The 24,401-nt window shown below is 54.2% G+C and overlaps 9 protein-coding genes across 9 annotated transcripts; 5 read left to right on the top strand and 4 right to left on the bottom strand.

The window, feature by feature from the left end:
- Positions 1 to 83: 83 nt before the first annotated feature.
- Positions 84 to 596, bottom strand: HMPREF1541_02506 (uncharacterized protein; the record flags this gene model as incomplete). Its single annotated transcript, XM_008716861.1, has 1 exon — positions 84 to 596. The coding sequence occupies one exon, from the start codon at positions 594 to 596 to the stop codon at positions 84 to 86; it is 513 nt and encodes a 170-aa protein (XP_008715083.1).
- A 372-nt stretch (positions 597 to 968) lies between these two features.
- HMPREF1541_02505 (uncharacterized protein) lies at positions 969 to 3,813 on the bottom strand (the record flags this gene model as incomplete). The annotated part of the gene is made up of 5 exons (XM_008716860.1): positions 969 to 1,544; positions 1,607 to 2,458; positions 2,506 to 3,241; positions 3,293 to 3,385; positions 3,473 to 3,813. 5 exons carry the CDS (start codon positions 3,811 to 3,813, stop codon positions 969 to 971), a joined length of 2,598 nt encoding a protein of 865 aa, XP_008715082.1.
- A 1,275-nt stretch (positions 3,814 to 5,088) lies between these two features.
- On the top strand, positions 5,089 to 6,367 carry HMPREF1541_02504 (uncharacterized protein; the record flags this gene model as incomplete). Its single annotated transcript, XM_008716859.1, has 2 exons — positions 5,089 to 6,101; positions 6,154 to 6,367. 2 exons carry the CDS (start codon positions 5,089 to 5,091, stop codon positions 6,365 to 6,367), a joined length of 1,227 nt encoding a protein of 408 aa, XP_008715081.1.
- Positions 6,368 to 6,737: 370 nt separating this feature from the next.
- HMPREF1541_02503 (uncharacterized protein) lies at positions 6,738 to 9,380 on the top strand (the record flags this gene model as incomplete). Its single annotated transcript, XM_008716858.1, has 1 exon — positions 6,738 to 9,380. One exon carries the CDS (start codon positions 6,738 to 6,740, stop codon positions 9,378 to 9,380), a length of 2,643 nt encoding a protein of 880 aa, XP_008715080.1.
- A 726-nt stretch (positions 9,381 to 10,106) lies between these two features.
- On the top strand, positions 10,107 to 13,511 carry HMPREF1541_02502 (nitrite reductase [NAD(P)H], large subunit; the record flags this gene model as incomplete). Its single annotated transcript, XM_008716857.1, has 2 exons — positions 10,107 to 10,249; positions 10,307 to 13,511. 2 exons carry the CDS (start codon positions 10,107 to 10,109, stop codon positions 13,509 to 13,511), a joined length of 3,348 nt encoding a protein of 1,115 aa, XP_008715079.1.
- Positions 13,512 to 13,952: 441 nt separating this feature from the next.
- HMPREF1541_02501 (uncharacterized protein) lies at positions 13,953 to 15,779 on the top strand (the record flags this gene model as incomplete). The annotated part of the gene is made up of 1 exon (XM_008716856.1): positions 13,953 to 15,779. The coding sequence occupies one exon, from the start codon at positions 13,953 to 13,955 to the stop codon at positions 15,777 to 15,779; it is 1,827 nt and encodes a 608-aa protein (XP_008715078.1).
- Positions 15,780 to 17,124: 1,345 nt separating this feature from the next.
- Positions 17,125 to 17,832, bottom strand: HMPREF1541_02500 (ADP-ribosylation factor 6; the record flags this gene model as incomplete). Its single annotated transcript, XM_008716855.1, has 3 exons — positions 17,125 to 17,178; positions 17,260 to 17,675; positions 17,739 to 17,832. 3 exons carry the CDS (start codon positions 17,830 to 17,832, stop codon positions 17,125 to 17,127), a joined length of 564 nt encoding a protein of 187 aa, XP_008715077.1.
- A 475-nt stretch (positions 17,833 to 18,307) lies between these two features.
- HMPREF1541_02499 (uncharacterized protein) lies at positions 18,308 to 20,380 on the bottom strand (the record flags this gene model as incomplete). The annotated part of the gene is made up of 1 exon (XM_008716854.1): positions 18,308 to 20,380. The coding sequence occupies one exon, from the start codon at positions 20,378 to 20,380 to the stop codon at positions 18,308 to 18,310; it is 2,073 nt and encodes a 690-aa protein (XP_008715076.1).
- Positions 20,381 to 22,061: 1,681 nt separating this feature from the next.
- Positions 22,062 to 23,469, top strand: HMPREF1541_02498 (uncharacterized protein; the record flags this gene model as incomplete). The annotated part of the gene is made up of 2 exons (XM_008716853.1): positions 22,062 to 22,123; positions 22,239 to 23,469. 2 exons carry the CDS (start codon positions 22,062 to 22,064, stop codon positions 23,467 to 23,469), a joined length of 1,293 nt encoding a protein of 430 aa, XP_008715075.1.
- Between the last annotated feature and the right edge of the window lie 932 nt (positions 23,470 to 24,401).

Genomic DNA, 24,401 nt, shown 5'->3' with positions numbered 1-24,401 from the left:
CCCCCCGAGCCAGAATGAATTGCATATCTCAAGAAGAGGACCGACCACCAGAACCCCAATCCCCCTCCCACACCCGACCCAACTTACCCCGGCCCAATCTTTGGCATGTCATGATGCTCGCTCAACCCACTCAAGTAGCGGTTCAACTCCTGCACCCTCTCCTTGTGGCTTTTGACGCCCTCGCGCCGCAGCCGCTCCTCCAGCCTCCTCCTTCGCTGCTCGTCCCATCGCTTCTCCGCCTCTGTCTTGCGCACCTCTCCTTCGCCTTCGCCATCCGCCTCGCCGCCCTCCTCTGCTGATGCTCGCTTCCTGCCTGCCAATTCCGTACGGCCTCCACCTTCAGTAGACGTCCGGGCGGCAGCGTCGTCCTTGGCGATCAGCGCGTCTTCGTCCGTGAGGGTCTTGAGCATAACGGATGAGTCGGTAAGTGCTGGATCTGTTGCTGGATCTGCTGGCTCTGCTGCTGCTGCTGCTGCTGCTGCTTTGGGTTTGGAAGACGACGAAGAGGAAGACTTCTTCTTCTTGGCGACTTTCGAGTCCTTGACGCCTTTGAGCTTGAGCTTGCCGCTCGAGTGAGACGTGTAGGCGTCGGACATGGTGATTTTGGCGGCGCAGTGGCCTTGGTTGAAAGGTTACTGGGGCGCGCGGCCACTCAGGTCAGCTGGTGCAAGGTGCTGAAAGTGCCCCAGGTCGCGGTCTTGGGTACAAGGTGGTGCGCGGTAGTGGACCAAAGTGGCTGCTGACGAGGCTAAAATGCAGCCTCGTGAAGGGGAAGCAACTTGCCGAGCACTGCCTATCCCAGCACTTCGCAGTGGGGGATTTGGTCTAGGTATTCGAGAAGGGTGTGTCGAGCCTACCGGGGATTAGGAGCAGTTGCTCTATTCATTGTTCGTATGATTAAGTCTAAGATGATGGAGATATCTATGCGCCAAAATGCTCACCGCGACACAATTCATTAGATCCCCCGCTCAATGCACCCTCATATAGCCTTGGCCATTGATCTGCCTTTCCACCGGATTGAGAGACGACAATTCGGTTGAACTAGCCATCCCACCAGGTTTGCGCTCGTCAAAGCCGTCTGGTCCAGTATAGGGACTTCCACCGGGTGTGCCAGCAACACCACCACCACCACCACCACCACCACCACCAACTAGACTCTGCGCTGCCGGCCCGTAGCCGTGCCCATCTTTCAGAGCGACAGGATACTTGCCGGCCATTTTGATCCAGGTCGCGGTGCTGACTTGTTTGTCCACCGCGCCGGGATAGCGCTGCTCGGCCAGCAGCCTGCCCGCGCTGAGGTGGTTCAAGTAATAGCGTGTGCGCTTTGGTCCGCTGCGGAGGAGCATGCAGCAGCAGCTGGCTGCCATTACGCAGAGGAAGGTAGCCAGTACGATGAAAGCTGGGATGGCGTAGACCCAGTGGTACTGGATCTTTTTCTCGTACAGCTGCACTGGAACCATGACACTTTGATTGCCATTATCGCTCTGTCGCTTTTTCAGTCGGGATGCGCTAGGGTTGCCGCCACTTGCGTCTGTGACCTTTCCCTATGCCATGTCAGTAAGTGCTCCAGTACCACAGAAACCGCTTTGTGAGCAGGTCAACTTACAGATCCCCAACCTCTGGTGCCCTGAAGGTAGTTGGCTGCAGTATCGGCCCACACCAAGTTCAACATCTTAGCCACGCCATCTATACTGGTGCTCAAACCTTGCCACTTCTGGAAGAGCGCAAGATTCGACTGACCAGTGTAGTCGTACGCGCCACTGCCAGAGGAAGACATGCCGCCATACATACCTGCCAGTGTTCTGCTCACAGCTGTTGCGCCAGGGATGAACTCGACCCCAGGCAATCCGACCGGTGGGCCGCTAGACAAACTGTAGCCGGGCAGGTGTAGGTGCGGGGCGCGAATAGCGGTGACATTGGGATCGTCTTTGTACGACTCGTCGATCAAGCCCCAGAGCTGCTGGATGTCGGAAAGAGCTATGTCGACGGTCTCGATTCCCCAGAGGGGTGGGGGGTTTGGGCCATCATTGGCGCTGTAGGCCTTCTCTGAGATGTTGGAGATGGTCAGGGCTTTGAGGGAGTCCCCTGCTGTGGCGTTGTATTTCATGGTGACGCTCTTGATACTAGCGCGGGTGGCGGAAGCACATGAGTATACTGACTGCTGGTAGACGTCTCCGGGCTCGAAGATCAGTGTCTCTACGCCGTCTGTTCTGCGTGCGGCACCATAGACAAGACCGCACTGGACGAAGATGTTGCTTGCATTTGCGTTGTCTCGACCACCTGCTCCATGGCAAAGTAGGGAGATGTCACTGTAATTGGAGGACGTGATGTTGAATGGATTGTCGTAGATACCAGTTTGACTGGTCTCGTTTGTGACGCTGTTGGTGCTGTTGCTCTTCGCGTTAGAGGTCGGATCTACCAGTGAGGAGAAGAGTGTGTCGACGGAGATTGCGTTGGCCTGGAAGCTGTCAGTCCATGGTCCTGCTCCGCCAGAAAGGTACCCACCGAGCCAGGGCTGCCGAAGCCCTCAGCGATTTCCCAACGTTGACCAGGCTCGGAGTTGAGATAGCCGAATGAGTCTGGATTTGGCCTTGTAATATTCATGATAAGCATACTGTAGACGTTCATGATCCAAGCTGCCTTATAAGCTCTAAATCGAAGCTGCGGGTCCTCCTGTGAGGTTGTCACGTTCATCTGTGGATACTCCTGGATCAAGTTCGAGAAGCCCCCGTTGTCGATGAGGGTCAGGTTAGACATTCCGCTGCTTCCCAAACTGCCATCTTCTGGGATCTTGAACTCGAGCGTCAGGTTGGTGTCGACACATTCTGTGATAGGTTCCAGGAACAGCAGATCTTCAGACCATTCTGCGCCTTCGCCTACGTGGCTGGGGGTCATGTGGTGGCGGAAGCCCACTTGACCTTGTTTCGTGTCGACGATCAGGCCCTCTTTGGCCTCGATCGCGTCGTTGAGAATAAGGGGCTCAAGCATGCGGAAAGAGTCGACCAAGAAAGGCCTTCCATCTTCTTTCTGAGGATCAGCGACCTTTGTGTATTGACGAGTCTGAATATCGAAGAATGATGAGACAGTCTCCGGCTGATCATTGAGGCCACTCTGATACAGCTCGATCAGTGCTGCTGGGACCATGGCATCATATGTCCCCACAACGTCGTAGTCCGTTGCAGTCGTGTTGTCATCTGGATCCAATGTGTAGTTGATCTGTGTTTTGCTTCCGGGGCATACGCTGGTATACATTCAGCACGCCCATCGTGAAGAGTGTTTCAAGGGCACTTACATTGGTCCAAAGGAGCCGCAGATTCTGGTAAAACGATCATTGCTGCGCGCAGGTGTGCCTATGCCCATCGGCGAAGTGTCTTGAAAAGCTGAGCTATAAACGGTGGGCGATCAGCGATAGTCTGGAAGGATAACACGTCTCGGACCATCAGCCCACAAGGTGATTCTCTGGAGGACTTACAAAGGAACAGCCACATTGCCGTTAGTTGGGACAATAGCCTCATGAAGCCCAAGCGGAGTTACGGTAGCCGCAATTGCGATCATGAGTAGACCAAACCGACTCAGGAGTGACAGGAGGCGTACTCCGATGTTCACGGATCGACCGGTTGAGGCATCGGTTCTTAAAAGCGAGGGCCATAGCGAGCTTGAGAGACTCCGCTGAGCAACAGACCATGTTACCGCATTGTGCTCATTTCCCAGAAGACCCACGAGGACAATCACGAGCGCGTTTGGGAAGATGAGGTGAATAAGTGTGACGGCTGCAGCAATGAGACCGGAGACCTGACCGACAGTGAGGGCCATTGTGGCGGACAATATCAAACTACGAAGTAGACATCGAGAAGCACGGAAAGGGGCCCTATAGATCTTGTAAAATAGCGCCACCGACCTTTGTGCTCGCCGCGGCGGCGATCCCCCAGATGAGCCTCAGCAAGGCGTCTCTCTGAAACCGATACCGGTCTATTGGGAGGGGTTCCAGTCATCAACATCGGCATATCTGCTTGTGTGCCTTGCGGACCTGACCAGCTGAGAAATATTGGTCTTGGTGGGCTATGAGCTGCATTAGTGAAATTGGAGTCAACACACACAAGAATACAACTGGATGATGCTCCAGAGACTTGTGAGTCCCATCGTCGCCGAGAAGAGGCTGAGAAGGCGCCTATCTGATCAAAGCCTAGTGCCAGCATGCGTATTCGGCTTTGTTCACGCCCTTTTGCAAATTTCCCCCACTTGATCTCTATTCGACCGCTTCCTCGTATTGCCAGCATCTGAGACTCGGGAACATGTTATGCTGAAACATACTAGCATCTATCCAAGTGTGCTATACAGCTTGAACGGGGGTGGCCTTTGCGACTTGAGTCGGGTTCGCTCGGATCCCACTTCTGGCCCTCGCCTTGGCCTGTAGGGCTGCGGTCGCAAGCGAGCACTCTCGCTAAAGCTCTCCACGATCGACAGTGGGCGTTCAAAGCTTGCGGTGACAGCGGCATGCTAGGCTCCTTTCTCCTGAAGCAAGCCATGTCCTTCGCCACCGACACAGAACTCTGAAATGGTGTCCAATGAGGGGGGACCGGCGGCCCCTATCCTCATACTGCCCTCCGGCGGTGGTCGGACGCCCAAGCTAGCAAGTCGCCCGAAGAAACCGCGCACCCGCTCGAAAAGAGGCTGTTCCACTTGTAAGGTGAGCACACGCATCCGTGCCGTCGGGCTCGATACCGAACTGTTCTGACGATGCTGTTGCATAGACTCGGAAAATAAAGTACGTACGGCTGTGGCTGAAGTGGGGAGACGCCCGAGACTCGTATTCTCTAGCAGCATGCAGATGCTCCAATGCTTCTTTATCATACACAATATACTTGAGACAAGCACGTTACCCGACTAACCGATCCCAGGTGTGGTGAAGAGCGGCCGACCTGTCGAAACTGCTTGTTGAGAGCCATACCTTGCCGTTATCCTACTCATGTCCCCGCGACGCCTCTGGAGGCATCGCCTCCGGACTCCCGGGTGCTGTCGACCTCCACATTGTACACATCGTACACTCCACCGAGCCTCTGGCCGTCGTCGGGGCCCACGCCACCAGCGATGACCTTCACCATGAGAGAGATGCTCTTCTTTCAGCGCTTCTTGTTACAACCCCATGCACTACCAATAGGAAACCGCAGCGTGTGGCTGAACGAGCTCCCCCAAATGGCTCACCAGCAAAACTTCCTGATGCACGCAATGCTGGCTCTGGGCGCCTCTGATCTTCTCCGAGCCAATCCAGGTGCAAAAATCAAGTATGAGATGCTTCACCATCGTGGCAAAGCTATTGCTGGTCTCAAGGAGGCTATCAACAACCCTGATGCCTGGAACGAGCAAGGTCATGCCGATGCTGTGCTAGCCACTGCTTACAGCCTTGCCTTCCAGTCTTCACATCTTCCTGATGCGCAGGATGAATTTGGGGTTTTCGTGCAAGGCTGCGCTCTAGCCACGGAAAGGATTCGGCGCACCAAGCTGCAGACAACGTTGAACGTCAAACCCGAGTGGCCGCAGAGGAAACTCGAAGCCGCCCTCGAGCATTTGCGAGACCAGAAAATTGATGTCCCGCTAATCCATCGTGCTCTAGCTGGAATTGATCAAGTATTGAGTCTGACTGCAAGTCCCTTTTGCCACGCTTTCGGCAGAGCCATGCAGCAGACGATGGCTGCTTTCCGAGAATCCGCTGCGAAAGGCTTCCTGCTCTCCTCTTTAAGCTACAACCAATGGTATGATCTATCGTCTGGGTTGCTGACTGCACTACAAGATACTTCCGATCCAGCACCGGTGCTGCTCGGGGCTTACTTTGTCGGGGATCTCGCCATGTGCAAAGCCGTCATTCCCCTACATCTGTATCCAGACACGCCTCGTTCGGAACTACCAGTCAGGACGTTGAGACAGATGTCGGAGTGGGTGGATGCCATTCAGCAGACGGTCGCCGAGTCCTCGCAGCACCATCTAACTTGGCCTCACGAAATGATGGCAAGACTGGAGGGTTTGTTGCAGGGACTCGACTACACCGAAGCTGCTTCCATCAAATTGGAAGATAAGATTTCAATTGTGCGCAGTCTCGACTCACGGTGGGCACGGTTCTGTACCGATTTGTTGCGTGACTGTACTAACCCTGCCTAGCGCTCACATGCTGATTGGAGACCTCATCAGTCTTGGTTCAGAATTAACGGCTTGGTCCGAGGCGTTCATTGATACGATCTATCATAGACATTTGGGGACCGTTCCCAAGAGACAAGGTCTTCCTCCTCGATTCTTTGGTAGCACCGGTAAGGGTCCAACGCCTCCGGCTTCGCACTCGAGCAGGAGCCCTCCCGAGAATGCTGGTGGCATGTAATGAGCTGCTGTCGCATCTCAGGTATTGTATCCTCGGAAAAAGTCCCCGCAGGTGGAGTTGATGGGGTACCGGCCCCTATCAAACATTACGCCACCAAAATCGCAAAATCGGGCCTTATCTATCGCAGGGCCTAGATGACTCCATACAAGGACGTGCAACTTCCACGGGATCTCACTCACGACTTGGATCGTCAAGATCGTCTACGAATCAGACGCCATGGCTGTGCAATCAATGCATCGTCACTGCCCGCAGGGTCTGTCCTACGGCGCGGCCTGGGCAGGTGTCATGTCTGACAATACCGTAACAATTCACTTAATACCCTCGCCTTGCGCAACCTGAGCATATTGAGGTCTGCCGCAACACAAGCACCATGCAAACGACCAAGCATACTCATAGCGACCAGCCGGAAAAAAACGTTTCGCCGCAGCCCAAAGACGCTTTACCACCTACACCACCGCTTACTGACGACAGTGTCTCTGATGCATCCGCCGATGGAGACGATGTGGAGGTCGCGCTGCCGCCGCCCTCGAAAGAACCAGAGAGTGTTCTCGACATCGACCTAAAAACACCTGATGCACATGTGCCACGAGATCCGAGACTGATACGCCTCACGGGTGTTCACCCTTTCAATGTTGAAGCGCCACTTACAGCATTATTTGATGAGGGGTTCTTGACAAGTCCAGAGCTCTTCTACGTACGAAATCATGGTGCAGTGCCTCAAGTCAGGGATGAGGAGATACCTAATTGGGAATTCTCTGTCGAGGGCTTGGTTGAGAATCCAATGACCATCACCCTCACCCAGCTCATGAACGAATATGAACAGATCACCTGTCCTATTACTCTAGTCTGCGCTGGCAATAGACGCAAGGAGCAGAACATGGTTCGGAAAAGCAAAGGCTTTTCATGGGGTGCAGCAGGTCTGTCGACAGCCTTGTTCACTGGGGTTGTCATGTCAGAGGTGATAAGGCGAGCCAGACCCACGAGAAAAGCCAAATATGTTTGCATGGAGGGCGCCGACAAGTTGCCCAACGGATACTATGGAACCTCGGTCAAGCTGAATTGGGTGATGGATCCTAACAAAGGAATTATGCTCTCTTACAAGATGAACGGCGAAATGCTCAGGCCGGACCACGGAAAGCCATTACGAGCCGTAATTCCTGGCCAGATTGGTGGCCGCTCGGTTAAGTGGCTGAAGAAGCTCATCATCACAGCCGAACCCAGCGACAACTGGTACCATATCTACGACAACCGAGTGCTCCCTACCATGGTGTCACCCGAGGAGTCGGCCAACAACGAGAAATGGTGGAAAGATGAGCGCTATGCCATCTACGACTTGAGCACCAATTCTACCATTTGTTACCCTCAGCACGAAGAGCAACTCTGTTTGAAGGGCACTCCGGACATGTACCGTGCAAAAGGCTACGCATACAGTGGCGGCGGAAGAAGAATAACTCGCGTCGAAATCTCACTCGATAAAGGTAAGAATTGGCGTTTGGCCAACATCGACTACGCCGAGGACAAATATCGGGAAACTGAGAAACAGCTTTTTGGGGGACGGGTCGACATGTCATGGCGTGAAAGCTGCTTTTGTTGGTGCTTCTGGACCCTCGATATTCCAAAACACGAACTTGCCGGCGCCAAGGACATATTTGTCCGCGCTATGGACGAATCGATGAACGTGCAGCCCCGTGATATGTACTGGTCGGTGCTGGGCATGATGAACAATCCCTGGTTCCGTGTGACTATTTCAGTGGAGGGCGACTACATCCGTTTCGAGCACCCGACGCAGCCCGCTCTCCAGCCAGGTGGGTGGATGGAGAAGGTCAAGAAAGCTGGCGGCAACCTTGCGAACGGTTTCTGGGGCGAAAAGCTGGAGGGCGACGAGGCTGTCGTGCCTGAAGAAGAGCAGGCGAAAGAAATCTCCATGGTTAAGCCGGATCTCAAGAAATCCATCACCATTGACGAACTACGCAAACATGACACCGAGGAGCATCCTTGGTTTGTTGTCAATGGAGAAGTGTACGATGGTACTGCGTTCCTGAAAGAGCATCCTGGTGGTGCGCAGAGCATCATATCTGCCGCCGGATTGGACTCTTCAGAGGAATTTATGGCTATCCACTCCGAGACGGCCAAGGCCATGATGCCAGATTACCACATCGGCTCGCTGGACGAAGCGGCCAGGACAGCACTGACGAATAGCGAGGAAGAACCAGACACGTCTGATGTGCCGCGGGATACATTCCTGCGGCCCAAAGTCTGGGGCAAGGCGACACTTCATGGGAAGAAGATCGTCTCGTGGGATACGCGGATATTCACCTACAAGCTAGATCATCCTCGACAGCGCCTCGGGCTTCCGGTCGGTCAGCATTTGATGGTCCGGCTACGGGATCCAGCTACCAGAGAAGCTATTATCCGCAGCTACACACCCATGTCTGAAATCAATGACGAGGGATTCATGGACATGCTCGTCAAAGTCTACTTCGCCGGGCCGGGTGGTAAGGGAGGCAAGATGTCGCAAGCGATGGACGCCCTGCCCATTGGCCATTTCATCGAGATGAAAGGTCCCATCGGCAAGTTCGAGTACCTGGGTCGAGGCGAGTGTCTCATATCGGCTACTCCCAGACACGTCAAGTCGTTTGTGATGATTTGCGGCGGCTCAGGTATCACGCCTATCTACCAAGTCTTCCGAGCCATCATGAGGGACCCGGAGGACACGACGAAGTGCACCATTTTCGACGGCAACAGACTGTTCGAGGATATCCTGTGCAAGGACGAGCTTGAGGCATTATCAAAGGACAACGAGCAGAAGGCGACTATTCTGCATACTCTCACAAAAGCTCCCGACGATTGGACGGGTCTACGGGGAAGGGTCACGGGCAAGCTGGTTGAGGAGAACTGTGTACAGGATAAGGAAACACTGGTGCTCATTTGCGGTCCCGAGGCCATGGAGAAGAGCATGCATCAGGCCTTGCTCGCGGCGGGTTGGGATGATGACCAGCTCATGTTCTTCTGATATACACGTCATAGCACCAGACCAACTAAGGCGCCAGGACACACTTTCCTTCGACGTTGCCCCTTGGCATGTCTTGTCTCGAGATCGTAGTGTACTACCAGACTGTACGAAACAACTGGTATTCATCTGGTATCGCTATGTTACCAGATGGACTGGAACAAAATAGCGATTGGATCTTGGCGCCAAGCCCCAGCTTATCTCCCAAGGCTCGTTATCTACCACCATTGACATTCCACTTATCCCATGATCCATCCACTGCATCGTAGACTCCCGCGGACATGCAGTGGTCGCTTCATCGACCATCTGGCCTGGCCCACGGTCGCTATCATTCAGATTGAAATGCAAGCCCTTTGATTGGGTGCAGCTTTCGTGATTCAGTACCTCCATGGACGAGCGCGGAGGCGCTTGGGTCGATCAAAGATGCCGATGACACTTTTATGTTGAGAGATCAGATTACGATTTCCCCGCGGACTCGGACACTGGGAGTACGTGCCACATGGGATTACGCAGAGTTATGGATCGAGGACCAGGTAGGTTGTTATCTTTGGAGGGCTACGAGATGCATGCGAGGCATGCTCTAGGCCGTCAAAAGTGTCTGTTCTTTTGGTTTCGTCGTGGGATTTTTTGGTTGTTCTTTCCCCGACATTTCTCCTCAGCCTTGCAAGCTGTTTGATTCACGGTATAGGTACGACAGTTTCATGAGCTGAGAAGTGCTGCCCTTCCACGATGTCTTGGGCCACGTCGTCACCGGGTATGGCTATCAGCCAAGAGCCTGAAGGAGCGGACAAAGATACGACAGTTGGAGATGGGCCTGCGAAGAAGACCAAAGTGGTTGTTGTTGGTTTGGGTATGGTTGGTATTGCCTTCATGTGAGCAAAGCCTTCTCCTCCACCCCGTTCGCTGGAGAGCTTCTGACTGAAAAAAAGTGAGAAACTCCTCAAGCTCGATGCCAAACGAGGAGAGTACGAGGTCGTGGTCATCGGCGAAGAACCTCACCTGGCCTACAATAGAGTTGGATTGACCAGCTTCTTTCAGCATCGGAAGGTCGAGAACCTCTACTTGAATCCAGAGGATTGGTATGGCAACCATCCTGCCGGCGCTCTCAACTACCACCTCAACACCCTGGCAACGGAGATCAAGCGCGATGAAAAAGTGGTCATTACTTCCGATGGAAAGTCCGTATCCTACGACATCTTGGTCCTGGCCACGGGGTCAGACGCCGTCCTCCCTCGTCACACGCCTGGCCACGATGCCAAAGGTGTCTTTGTGTACCGGACGATAGAAGATTTGCAAAAGCTTATTGAGTTCTCAGCTACCGTCAAGGGGACGAATGGCGCAGTTGTAGGAGGCGGCCTGCTTGGCCTCGAAGCCGCCAAGGCTATGATGGATCTGGAAGAATTCGGCCAAGTCAAGCTCATTGAGCGCAACAGATGGGTTCTCTCTCGACAATTGGACGCAGATGCTGGGAACATGGTCGTCAATCTTGTTCGCACCCTCGGTCTGGACGTCATGCTCAGCAAACGAGTCGGCAAGATCCTCACAACTGACGACAACCACGTCCGCGGTGTGGTGTTTGAGGATGGCGAAGAGATGGAGTGCTCGTGCATCATGTTCGCCATCGGCATCAAAGCGCGCGATGACTTAGCCAGGAGAGCTGGTATCAAGTGCGCCGATCGAGGTGGCGGGGTTGTTATCGACAACGACCTGAGGACCAGTGATCCGAGTATCTACGCCGTTGGAGAATGTGCGAGCTGGGAGAATCAGACTTTTGGCCTCATTGCGCCAGGCATCGAGCAAGCTGATGTTTTGTCTTTCAATCTTACGCAAGCCAAGCTTCACACACCAAGGACATTCAAAAGACCAGATTTGAGTACGAAATTGAAGCTGCTGGGAGTCGAAGTGGCCAGTTTTGGTGACTTCTTCGCTGATCGGGACGGGCCCAAGGACCTCCCCGTCCGTCGTCACGCAAAGAAGGGCACGAAAGAAGGCGAGCAGGTTGCCAAGATCCCGTCCGCAGATACAGTCAAAGCTCTCACCTACAAAGACCCCTTCCAGGCTGTTTACAAGAAGTATCTCTTCACCACCGATGGCAAGTATCTCCTCGGCGGCATGATGATTGGCGACACGAAAGACTACGTCAAACTCGTACCTATGGTTAAAAACAAGAAAGCACTGGACGTGCCACCATCGCAGTTCATCGTTGGCGCCTCCAAGGGCGACGACGAGGGCGCTGACGACCTGGACGACGACACACAGATCTGCTCTTGCCACAATGTCAGCAAAGGCGACGTGGCCAGCCAGGTCAAGAATGGTAAGTGCAAGTCCATTGGCGATGTCAAATCGTGCACCAAAGCCGGTACTGGCTGCGGAGGCTGCATGCCGTTGGTGCAGTCGATCTTCAACCAGACGATGAAGGACATGGGCGAGACGGTACTCAATCATCTGTGCCCGCACTTCAAGTACTCGAGAGCCGATCTGTACAACATCATTTACGTGAAGAAGCTACAGTCGCTGGGTGAAGTGATGCGTGAGGTGGGCACCGACCCTGAGAGCGCCGGCTGTGAAGCCTGCAAGCCAGCGATCGGATCAATTCTTGCGGGCATGTACAACAAACATATCCTGGAGAAGCCGCTGCATGGACTTCAGGACACGAACGACAAATACCTCGCCAACATCCAGCGTAACGGCACCTTCTCGGTTATACCGCGAGTTGCAGGTGGTGAGATCACGCCGGATAAGCTGATCGTGATTGGGCAGGTGGCGAGGAAGTACGGCCTGTACACCAAGATTACAGGCGGACAGCGGATCGACATGTTCGGGGCCAAGAAGCAGGATTTGCTAGACATCTGGACCGAGCTGGTTGCAGGCGGCCTCGAGTCAGGACACGCATACGCAAAGTCACTCCGGACCGTCAAGTCGTGTGTCGGCACTACGTGGTGTCGGTTTGGCATCGGCGACTCGGTGGGTCTCGCGATCCGCTTGGAGGAGCGCTACAAGTCCATCCGATCACCCCACAAGATCAAAGGTGGCGTGTCTGGTTGCGTGAGAGAGTGCGCTGAGGCCCAGAACAAGGACTTTGGCTGCATCGCGACGGAAAAAGGGTTCAATATCTTTGTGGGTGGCAATGGTGGCATAACACCCCGTCACTCGGAGATTTTGGCCAAGGATGTGCCGCCTGATGATGTGATCCCCATTCTCGACAGATACTTAATGTTCTACATCCGCACGGCTGACAAGCTACAACGCACGGCGCGCTGGGTTGAGAATCTCCCTGGGGGCATCAAGTACCTACGCGAGGTTATCCTTGAGGACAAGTTGGGAATCTGTGCTGAGCTCGAGAAGCAGATGCAAGAGCTGATCGGCACATTCTTCTGCGAGTGGACCGAGACCATCAACGACCCGGAGAAGCGTAAAGCGTTCCAGCAATTCGCCAACACGAACGAGAATCGCGAGCCCGCTGTTGAAAAGGTTGAAGAGCGAGGTCAGAGTAGACCGGCTTACTGGGCCAAGGACAGCGTCCATAACGACTTCAAGGGCACGCGGTGGACGTCGCTTACCTGGCAGCCAATGGTCGAGGCGAGTCGTTTCGCCGACGTCGAGACTGGGTCTTCCACAACACTCATTCGCGGCGACACACAGCTGGCGGTCTTCAAGTTGAAGGGCAAGTACTACGCCACGCAGCAGATGTGTCCACACAAGCGTACCTTCGGCATGTCCGACGGTCTCATTGGCGAGGTCGACGGCGGAGGTGCTGGTTGCGACAAGAAATTGTACGTCAGCTGCCCGTACCACAAGCGAAACTTCCAGATCAATGGCGAGGTGGACTATGAGAGCAAAGACAAGGGTGCGGGCTCATGTTCGAACGACGCGTCCATGTCAATGGCGGTTTTCCCAGCGGAGGAGCGTGAGGATGGGCTGGTATACTTGAAGCTACCGCCTGTGCAGGAGCTTGATGCTGTGCTGGGCACCAGCAAGTGGGTGGTCAAGAAAGAGGAGAGTACGGACCCGTTCACGAGTGTGGACAGGAAGCTGGGCCTCAAGAAAGGTCTCCGGGCTGGCAAAACAATTGGATCCATGACAGACAGTGGGAAGACGGTGCAGGTCAATGCGGCGCCTCGGATAGATTGGTAGATTACTGAACACTTGTAGTAATATCAGGAAGCGTTCGAAGCGTTTGCAAGTATTGAGGGAGCGCGTCTTCGTTTCCGCATCCGGACGAGGCAAACAGCCACATGTTGATACCGAGAAGATGTGCATGCTGCAACTGGCATCGAAACCGAAGTCGAAATCGAAATCGGGATCGAAATGACAGCTGTGAACAAAGAAAGGCCAGCGGGTTGCGTGTCTGATAAGTTTGTGAGATGCTGGGATGGTGAAAATCAGTCCACGCTGACATACCGGATCGCCGCTCTCGCCACCTACGCATCCACCCCTTGAATCCGCGCAGTCTCGGGGGGGCCGAAATAGTTGCAACAGAGTGTCCGCAACCAACATCGATTACATTTTTGTTCTTTTTCTCAACAATGTCACTTTCTACCCTGGTTCCAAGTTATTGACCTGCCTACCGACACCATGCGAGAGTCTGCCGCTCGTTTCTATCTCGCCGTCTTCGCACTCCTCGTCCCCCACGTCGTCCTCGGCGAACCACAATGCGCCCTCAATCCGAATTCGATAGTAACGGATGCCTGCACTTCTTACGCCGCTCTAGATAAACTGAACAGTGACATTGCACCCTCATTACAAGACCTTACCACCGAGACCGACTTCTTCGCCTATTACCGCCTGAACTTGTACAACAAAGTATGTCCGTTCTGGACGGACGAAAGTTCCATATGCGGCAACCGCGCATGTGCCGTGGATACGATAGAAGATGAGCGAGACATCCCGGAGATCTGGCGAGCGGAAGAGTTGAGCAAGTTGGAGGGCATGAAAGCGAAGCATCCGGGTCGCCAACAGCAAAAGGAGAGGCCCAAGCAGCGGCCGTTGCAATACCAACTCGGAGAGAACGTGGATGAGTCCTGCGTGCTGGAAGACGACGATGAATGTGACGAGCGAGACTACTGTGTGCCGGAAGACGAGGGTGCGGCTGCCAAAGGCGACTACGTCTCTCTGGTCAACAACCCCGAACGCTTCACCGGCTACTCTGGTGAAGGCGCTCGTCAGGTCTGGGATTCCATCTACAAGGAGAATTGCTTCACAAGCCAAGGTCCGCTTGCTACCAAGAGCGCCCATAGGCAGCAGGAGGCAGCACAGTCCCTCCGCAACGTCTTCCAAGAGTACGGCCGCACCCATCTCGACATGCCGGCTGCCCACTCCGATGATATGTTCGACCCTGCCGCCCTGGACGATGAGTGTATTGAGCAGCGGGCCTTCTACCGTGTGATTTCCGGCATGCACACCTCCATCTCCACGCACCTCTGCTACGACTACTTCAACCAGTCCACCGGCACCTGGTTCCATAACACCACCTGCTACCGCCAGCGCCTGCACAACTATCCCGACCGCCTGTCCAACGTCTACTTCAACTACGCGCTTGTGACCCGCGCCATCGTCAAGCTCCGCAAACATCTGGAGCACTACACCTTCTGCTCCGGCGACACAGAGCAAGATTTCAGCACCAAGCAAAAGGTGCTCGCGTTGGCCGACAGCATCGCCCGGACTCCCAACACGTTCGACGAGTCCCTCCTCTTCCAGACCGATCTCTCACTCAAGGATGACTTCAAGCACCGCTTCCGCAACGTGTCGCGCATCATGGACTGCGTCGGCTGCGACAAGTGCCGCCTGTGGGGCAAAGTGCAGACAGCCGGCTACGGCGCCGCGCTGAAAGTGCTCTTCGAGTTCGACGAGACCAAGAATGGCGAGAACCCTCACCTCCGCCGCACCGAGCTGGTCGCCCTGGTCAACACCCTCGGCCGCATCAGCCACAGCCTGGAAGCCCTCCGCTGGTTCCGCCAGGCCATTGCCGACGAGGACGCGCGTGAGGCACAGAGAGGTGGCGCCGCTCCCGTCTCTGTCAACGCCGTTTCAACTTCCGACCCGCCTCGCAAACCCGCCGTCAAGCCCTCAGCGGACACTCAGCCTCCGCAGCCCCTGGTCTCGAGTAAATCGTCCAAAGCGGCAGCGGGCAACACCGATGACGACGACGACGACTACCCGCCGCAGCAAGACCCACCTCGCCAGGAACCCTTGTCCATTACCGAAATGTTCTGGGAGGAGTGGCACCTCGTCTGGCGCGCCTACCGCCTCGTGCTGCGCAGCTGGGTCGAGCTGCCCCTCAAGCTGTGGTCCATCGGCATCATGGAAACCAACCGCCTGTGGAGCTGGTGGATCGGCTTGCCGGTTCCTGAGCGCAGTTGGGGCCTCGAGTGGCCTAAGGTGCCGAGACGGGATGAGCTTTGAGGGGGCGATCTCATCTTTTTTGACTGCATTCAGGCTGGGGGGATGGGCAGGGGACACTGCCAACTGGTTGGGGTGGAGTTCAGATACAAACATATATTACACGCATACAAGCGAGGGCGTTCTTCTTGAGCCGGGATTTTTGCTTTTCGGGTCCTGGCATACCTGGTCTGGGGCTGGCAGGGGCATACAAAATGGAGTTTACCTGATGAATGGAAGACATCTCTGGCGCCGACGTCACGGAGGCGCGAGAAGGAGCGAAGATGAAGATGAAGATGAAGATGAAGGTGAACGATGGTGCTGTACGATACACGGAGTATGAGTTCGAGAGTTAGAGTTACAGCCAGAGAGTGTCCATCTACACGCTAGGTAGATAGATACCTACTTTGTATATATATATCGAGGCCTATTCCATCACTGTTTTGGACGCGGGTAGAGGTCTTAAGAAGCCAAACACAAGCACAGGTACAGGTACAACTACAACTACAGCTACGGATGCAAAGAAGATGAATCGTCATGTCCTTCGTTCCCACGGGCCACGATCGACTTGAGGATGATGATATCGACCCTCCGCACGAGTTACAGTAGGTCTCTTCTGTTCGCTCACTCCCTCTATTCTGATTCTGATTCTGATTCTGATTCTGATTCTGATTCTGATTCTGATTCTGATTCTGATTCTGATTCTGATTCTGATTCTGATTCTGATTCTGGGATAATTACTCCTACCTACCTACCTACCTACCTACCTAGGGTATCTCATCTATCTACTGACTACTGAAAAACTTCTCACTTGGGTTTGGGGATATCGAGACTCGTTTTGTAACCGGTGACGGCAACGGCAACGGCAACGCAACGCAACGCAACACAACGCAACGCAAAGCCCCAAAGAAAAACAACAAGGCTGGCTAGCAATAACAAACAACAGAAGGTATCAATAAAATATTTCCCCCCCGCTCTGGCGAATTTGGATGTTTGCCATACATATAACCCATCCACCCATTCCCTTGAACGCCCGTCGCTCTGTAGCATTTCGACTCGCTTGCTGTACATTCGTAGAGTGGTAATGGTGCTCCTTCCCTCCAGGCGTCCCGACCAGTATCAAAAAGGGTGTGTGTTTTGGAGAGGCCTTGCTTTTCTCGATACCTGTGAGAGAGGCTTAGCCTACTCGATAGTCCTCCCAGGGTCGTTTTCCTCGTGCGGTAACGCTGTCTCGTTCCTCTACGTTAACGTCGTGCCTCCTGTGCTGTGGAAGTCGCTGCTTAGCCGCTGGTGGGGTTGGGGTGCCTGAGGGTGTCTGATGTGGCGGATCGTACTCCACGTGGAGTTGGTTTCTGTGAGCGCCCAATCTCTACTTGGCCGGGGTGTGCTTGGGCTGCGCCTTGACGTTGTTGCTCAGCCAGCTCTGTGTCGCCGTTAGCTGATCCGAGGCCGAAAGTACGATAAGGCTGTCCAGTCACAGCAACACGGGGGAAGGGGAACGTACCAAACCCTCCATCAATCCCTCACCGGTCGTAGCACAACTCGGCACCACATACCAAGTCCGCTCTTTCAACTGTGTAAGCCGCAACCGCTCTGTCACCTCCGTCGGCGTCATGCTGCCCGGAATATCTTGCTTGTTTGCAAACACCAACAGTAGCGCCTCCTTCATTTCCCGGTCCAGGATGATTCTATGCAGCTCCTGACGGGCTTCGTCGATACGGGCACGATCGTTGCTGTCAATCACGAAGATGAGGCCTTGTGTACCGGAGAAGTAGTGGCGCCATAGCGGCCGGATCTTGTCTTGCCCACCAACATCCCAGACATTGAACTTAACATTCTTGTAGGTGACAGTCTCGACGTTGAAGCCCACGGTCGGGATTGTGGTCACGTCTTGGTTCAATTTGAGCTTGTAGAGGATCGCTGTGGGGTTGAGCTGTCAGTGAGATTCCAAAGAAGGGTCTGGCAGGGGTTGTGTGAACGTACTGGTCTTTCCGGCGGCATCGAGGCCCAGCATCAGCAGACGCATCTCGCGCGAGCCAAAGATCTTGCCCATCATTTTTGAGATTTGGTTACCCATGGTCGCAATAGGGGCTGCAATGAGCAGCGGAAGGTCTTGCTAAGTGGTGATATTGCTCTAATGCTGTAGTGTGAACAGATCGTGCGTCAGGTACGTTGCCGTTACGATTTCTCGAGGCTCGAGTTAGGCAGGCTTTAGCGGGGATCGCGCGCTCGCAGGCGTGTCTCTTAGAGCAGTTGGGCGCTCGCGCAAGGGCGCAAATTAGATAATTTGGCGGTGCTGTCAACGGAAGGGCAGTGTCCTTTGTGACTTCAAGGAGGCAGAACTAGTTTCAAATGATCTTTTGTCTTCCGACCAGTTCGCGTCTTCGCGTGTCGGGCATTGGCTCTCGAGAAAAGGGGTGAGGCCTAGGCGAGGCAGGCACTAAGGCTTGCTTGAAAGCCGCTTAGGAGCGCGGGTCTTACCGCGGGCTAACAGGACCCACTCACAAGCTCCTCCAGCACCTGAGGCAGGGTCAAGGAGGATGTTATCTTCTCTAAAGTTTACTTGCGCCTTCTTCTTTGACCAGCTCGTCGTTCTTGTCAAACTTCCATCCTTCTGCCTGTAGGATCTTCCACTTATTCTTGACTGATAGCGTGACAAGGTCTCCCGTCGCGACGGCGTCCTCCTTGGAGTCATGTCCGGGCCCTGCTTGAATAGTCCTACCCAGGTGCTGGGCCACGAGATTACGTAGACTATTTCGCACCGGCAATCCTCTGGGATGGGGATAGAGCAGGACGGTGTCGATGACGGTAGGATGAATAAGCCTCAGCGTGTTGAGGTCATTGTCGATGGCGTGCCCGATCAAAGGAGTCGTCGGTGTCAGTAATTCGAAGAGCAATTGACGAGCTGCAGCAGGTGTCTCAACCTTCATCAGCGTCTCTGCCTCGTGTGCATCGGGATCCGTCGCTTGGTCGACGTAAGGAACTGCCTCTGCATACATCTTCTTCGATACGCCCGAAAAGCGAGTATTGAGATCGAGAATCTCGCCGTAAGGTCTGACCAGGACATCAAGCAGAGTCTTGTTATCAGGCCACGAGACGGCCGTCACCCTTACGACTTCCAGCCCAAACGTCGTATAGCACATCTCGCAATCGAAACTCACTGGAGCTTGAGTTCCATCCTCTTCTGGAGTATTGACCCACTGCCAATTGCTGGCCAATCGATTTCGGTCCTTGACATTGAAAACGTGCGTGTCTGCCTCGGTGCACCCTTCGCTTCCGAAGGCTTGGTTGCAACATCCATGTTTGTCTTCAGTTCCACCTGTCGCCACTTGAATCCTGCTCAAACGCCCGCGGCCAGCTCGAGCCCAATGATACCGACAGCGTCCGCCAGACGCAAGCCGCCCCTGCTCGTCTCGTCCGGGGAAAACCTGGAAGCGCGTTCCGCAACGATCGCACTTCTCCCAATTCGCGCTAGCCTTCACTGCTGCAGCGGCGGAGGCAATTTCTTCATTGCTAGGCGGAGTGGTTACGTAGCCGTATTGCTGTAGATTAACTAGAGGTCGGGATAGCTGCAGGAGTACAGTGAGATGTTGTTGTGCTGTGAGTCCAGTAGAATGCGGTAGGTCTGAAGACGAGTCAGGTGGCTGTGCTGCGGGTGCCCGTTTGCGACGAAGAAGACGAGCCACCTTGTCGGATATGAAAGCCCCCCACTGGTCATTGGTCATCTTCGAGATTGCATGAGCTCGTTGCCGTACCATGTTCTGATAGATACCTGAGTCATGCTTGCGCGCAAGCAGCTCTTCCTCGTCGAGCGCCAGAGTGATCAGCTCTTGCTGTGTCAGCCGTAGTGACTTGAGGTCCTGTCCAGCTTGCACAACTTTGGTGTTCCGCATTTGCATCTGCTTATGAAGGGCAGTCAGAAAGTTCATGCGGCTGCTGTGCTGTGCCGGTCCTGGACCCAAGAGACGAGGTACAAGATCCTCCTTCTTGATCATTTCCACGGACTTAGGATTTGTTGATCGCGTTTGATTGGACTCGTTTGATCGCGGCTTCACTTTGGGAGGGGTCACCGCTCGGTTCGATGTGTTTTGCTTGGAGGATTGTTCAGAAGATGCTGACTGTAGTTCATGCTGGTTTGCTTTTGGGGGTACAGGTCTGTCATCCATTTGCTGACCCTGTGGCCGAGACGATCCATTTTGCTTGGTCCTAGCTTGTTGCGTGGGAGGAGGAGTGATGGCTCGATTCACGGTACGCAGATTGTTCCTTCCGTCTGCAGACGCTACAGATTTGTTGCCGTCGGCGAGTGCCCTGGTGGCGTCTTTAGAGATCGCTCTGGTATGAGGAGGATCGTCATGATGCTTGGCATCTAGCAGCTCGGCGGGGACTTCAATAACGCTTCGAACCGCAGAGACCGCATTGCCATATTGTAGATCGGAATCGATACCTATCTTCCGTCGCTTTGCTGGGGGGGAGTCTGACACTCCTGCACTAAAAGGGTCGTACTCCTGCGCCGTGTCATTGGCCGATGTGGTTGCGTCTTCGTGAAGGAACCAACAGGTCGGGAGAGCGCACTCTGCCTGGCTCGGGCATGGAATGTCCTTGAACAGACCCTTAGACGAGAACATCCTTGCTGTGTGCTCGCATTATGATACAAAACTATGAGGAAGATCAGGGTGGTGGAATAGCAGCTGGATTCAAAGTCCTTTTAGACGTTGAAACATGTTGCGCAAGGCTGTTGATCAGCCTTGTGGAACCAAGCATTCACGCTGCCTTGGAGTGCGTAATGCTCTACTGAATATTCACCCCCTCTACGAGAAGTCACTTGCAATCGGATTGCACACTGCTCAAACCGAGAAGGAGCTCATATGGGCCACATAATCTGATGGAACCCGCTGCATCGTTGCTGTGTTTCTCTTTATCCTCTAGCCAGACCCCTGCATTCGACATTGACGCAGCAACCCATGGTTTGCAGTATTGCGTCCACAGGCGGAGCATCAGTCCATTATATGGCGAGCAGACCCGACTGCATAAGATCGGACATCAGGCGTCAAGTATCTACCTGAGCGTTGCAGTAGTTTCTCGAGGGTAGTGTCGAGGATGTCTCGCTTCGGCAACTCCGCCTGAACCACTACGAACTTGAGCAAGACCAGTTTCTCGTAAACGTCAAGATTTTGGATCTTGTGACGAGGAGTGATGTTGTCTTTGCTTCTGGAAGCTGCATATTGCTCGATCCACTCACCATACGATTTCCTTAGGTAAGATGGCTTGCCATTCAGCAAGGGTTTCACCTATCGATGCCTCATTGCGCCTGATGTAGTTAGGTGGCGTTACACAGCCAACGTCCTTCCTGCAAGGCTAGTATGGCATTGACATATCAACGAGGCTCCCACAGGGGCGCGGACCTGTCTGGCTTTAGGTCAGTGCAGAAGCAATTCAGCACAAGCCTGATATGCACCAAATTACCTCACAGCCTGGCTGAGATTGGTTATTTACTGGCGGATTCAATATACGGAAAAACAATAGTCGGACCCATGTGTTTGTCAGTTGAGGCGAAGGTCTGGCGGGGGCCTGGACACAATGCCTGTCGGGTAGCTTCGCGGGGCTTGTTGGCTTGGTCGCGATAAGACGTTGGCTTGGGGGGCGAGTGGAATGCGCTTATCATGATCGCTCGCCATGACCAGAAACACGGAACACAGACACCTCATGTAGTCGACCGGCGCATGGTTGAAGTAGGGCAGGCGCCCTGTGCATCGGGCCCAGCTCTCTCCCTGGTCCTTAGAGTGCAGGTGAAGAGCGAACTTTCCTCGCCCAGCAGCGTACAGGGCCAACGAACAATCCAGACGAGTGACACAGCCAGCGGGAAGAAGGTTTGGCTGCCTGCTGCAACAAACACAACGTTTGCACTCACCATAGTACAAACCTCTCTCAGATCATCGACTTTTTGTTGAGTGTTCAGCAAAGAGTGGAAGAAGGGGGAGGTGAAGGTGAACCTGTGTCGGCCTAATTATTGCTGGCTACGAGTACCTGCGGCTCGGAAATCTGCACGCGAGATCCAACCACGCCAACTCCGGTCTCCGACTAAACTCCAGCCAATCGGTACCGTGTTCGTCCGCTGTCCGCCGTGAAGGAGGCGGCGACACGTTGATGCAAGATGCTGCCGGTATGTATGCCATCACCACTCTCGTTATTCTCTCAAAGCACTTTGCTTAGCTGCGACGTATATGCGCGGTAGTTCCTAACATTCTTTTCACTCAGGTTGATCTTCGATCTCTTGTCGATCGACGTACACTCTTTGCGACACAGGATATGGATAGTTCAACAACGAAGTCGTCATCCGCGTCTGCGTCCCACCTATGCGTTCTGGTACAGTGAGTCCGCCCACGCCTCGCGATCCTCGCTCTCCTGCTGACATCCGAACGGTGGACTTTGGGGTCAACCCTTGCACCTCAATTACGTCTCGGAGTCTTTGAAAACCAAATATAGCGAAGACCAGCTCGTGGTGTATTCAGCTAAGCGCAATACTGGGTCGCTGACTTACGATGGCATCGAGATTGGCGCGGAGCGAGTGACAAGAGAGGTGGAGGATGTCCTGGAGCAGCTCGCCAGGGATGGACACAACATTACAAAATTCTCCATTGTCGGATACTCGCTGGGTGGCCTCGTTGCTCGTTATGTGGTCGGATTGTTATATCACAAAGGTTACTTTGAGAAGATATCGCCCGTCAACTTCACTACGTTCGCCACGCCTCACCTTGGTGTAAGGACTCCTCTGCTTGGATATCAGAACCATCTGTGGAACGTCTTGGGCGCTCGGACTCTGTCAACGTCAGGTCGACAGCTGTTCACCATCGACAACTTCCGCGATACAGGTCGACCTTTATTGGCCGTCCTTGCCGATCCCGAGAGCATCTTCATTCATGCTCTGAGCACGTTCAAGAACAGAACATTGTACACCAACATCGTTAATGACCGGACTGCCGTATATTATACGACCGGTATAGCTCGGAAAGATCCCTACACAAACCTGGACAAAGTCAAGTTGAACTACGTCAAGGGATACGAGCCAGTTCTGCTTGACCCTGATCACCCGGTCGAGCGGGCGCCCGAAGCAGAGTTACCCACCTTTTATCAACGAATACAACAAGGAGGTCGCACATTCGCTCGAAGAGCACCAATTGTCCTTGCATTGTGCATCCTCGTCCCGATTGCGATTAGCGTCTTCCTCGCCAATTCGGCGTACCAGACAGTACGGAGTCGAAAGCGGATCCAGCTCCACGAAAGGGACAGTGAAGGTCTTGGCTTTGGCGTCTACCGCATCCCGTACGTTGTTCAGGAGATGCGAGTGGGCTTGGAGGACGCCTTTGAGAATGTGAACTCGGCACAGACACCAGACATGCTGCCAGACGGTTCAGAAGAGCTGAGTGGAGAGCCCACGTCCCCATTGCTGGACAGAGTCGACACGGCAGAGTCCATCCTCTCCGAGAAGTCGTGTGAAACAAGCAGCAGGCAGCCTGAGTTCCCCACACTGGCGCTAACGCCCGACCAATTCTCGATGATCAGTGCGTTGGACCAGGTGGGATGGAGGAAATTTGGCGTCCATATCACCAAAAGTTCGCACAGTCATGCAGCAATCATTGTACGCACAGCTCGGGCAGCATTTGAAGAGGGCAAGCTGGTAGTCAAGCACTGGCTTACCGAGGAGTTTGAGGTCTGAGGATGACGTCTGACCAGGCTTCTTATGAGCGTTATCTAGCGACGGCGTTGGATGGTTGCAGAAGTGCTGCACATGTAGGCACTATCACGTACGTTGGTACGTTGTATACCAGTTAATTTTCACATGGATCTTCTCCGCCCTTGCCAGCTTTCCAATCGTGCTCCAGGGTTGCTGCACGCAGATAGCCGCCTGAGCCGTACACCGACGAAAGGCTCCAGAGGCTGACGGGATACCTTTTCGAGGACATGTGGCTCAATCAAGTGGATAAGATTCAGTTCGGGGGGCTGCTGAGGATCGAGCAAGATCCGAAGGAGGCTTCTGCAGGCTGCAGGCTGCAGGCTGCAGGCTACCTAGGTATGAAACATTGGCAATATGGGGCAAGAGAAAGAAACGGAGGAAGAGGCTGCAGAGATGTCGATCTGATTGGAGACGGGTAACAGGACTCTAATCTTGAAGTGTCGGGATGCGCAAAGTCGTTGGACTGTAATATTCGCTCGCTCGGTCTGACGTACAGCGAGGAAAAAGCTTTTCCAGCCGCGAGCAGCAGAGCCTCGTTGGTTCCCAGTGGCATGTGTGTGGCACTCAGCTTGTGGCCACAGACGAGCAAAATCTCCAATATCATACTCGGTCCCTGGTGGACCAACAGAAAACGTCGCATTCGCCGGAAAAAATCTCAGGTGTATCCCCACTAGATGCTCCTGGTGATGTCACACGCTGTAGAGTCTTCGGTTGCGATAAGCTAAGAGCTCATTATGGATGGAGCACGACTCCTCCACCAATGCCCCCGTGCTCGCCATGTGGAGGGATGCTTTTCTTGTCTGCTCAGTGCTGGCATATGATAAACGTTTCCACCGCTCCGTGTCGCCTTGGACCCGCCCGGTCGGCATCGCTCGGCGGTTCGGGCTCGATGACGCCTCAGAGCATTACAGTAG

This window comes from Cyphellophora europaea, assembly GCF_000365145.1.
Source record: "Cyphellophora europaea CBS 101466 unplaced genomic scaffold supercont1.2, whole genome shotgun sequence".
NCBI classification, from domain to species: Eukaryota; Fungi; Ascomycota; class Eurotiomycetes; order Chaetothyriales; family Cyphellophoraceae; genus Cyphellophora; species Cyphellophora europaea.
This window is presented reverse-complemented; position numbering and strand designations above follow the sequence as displayed.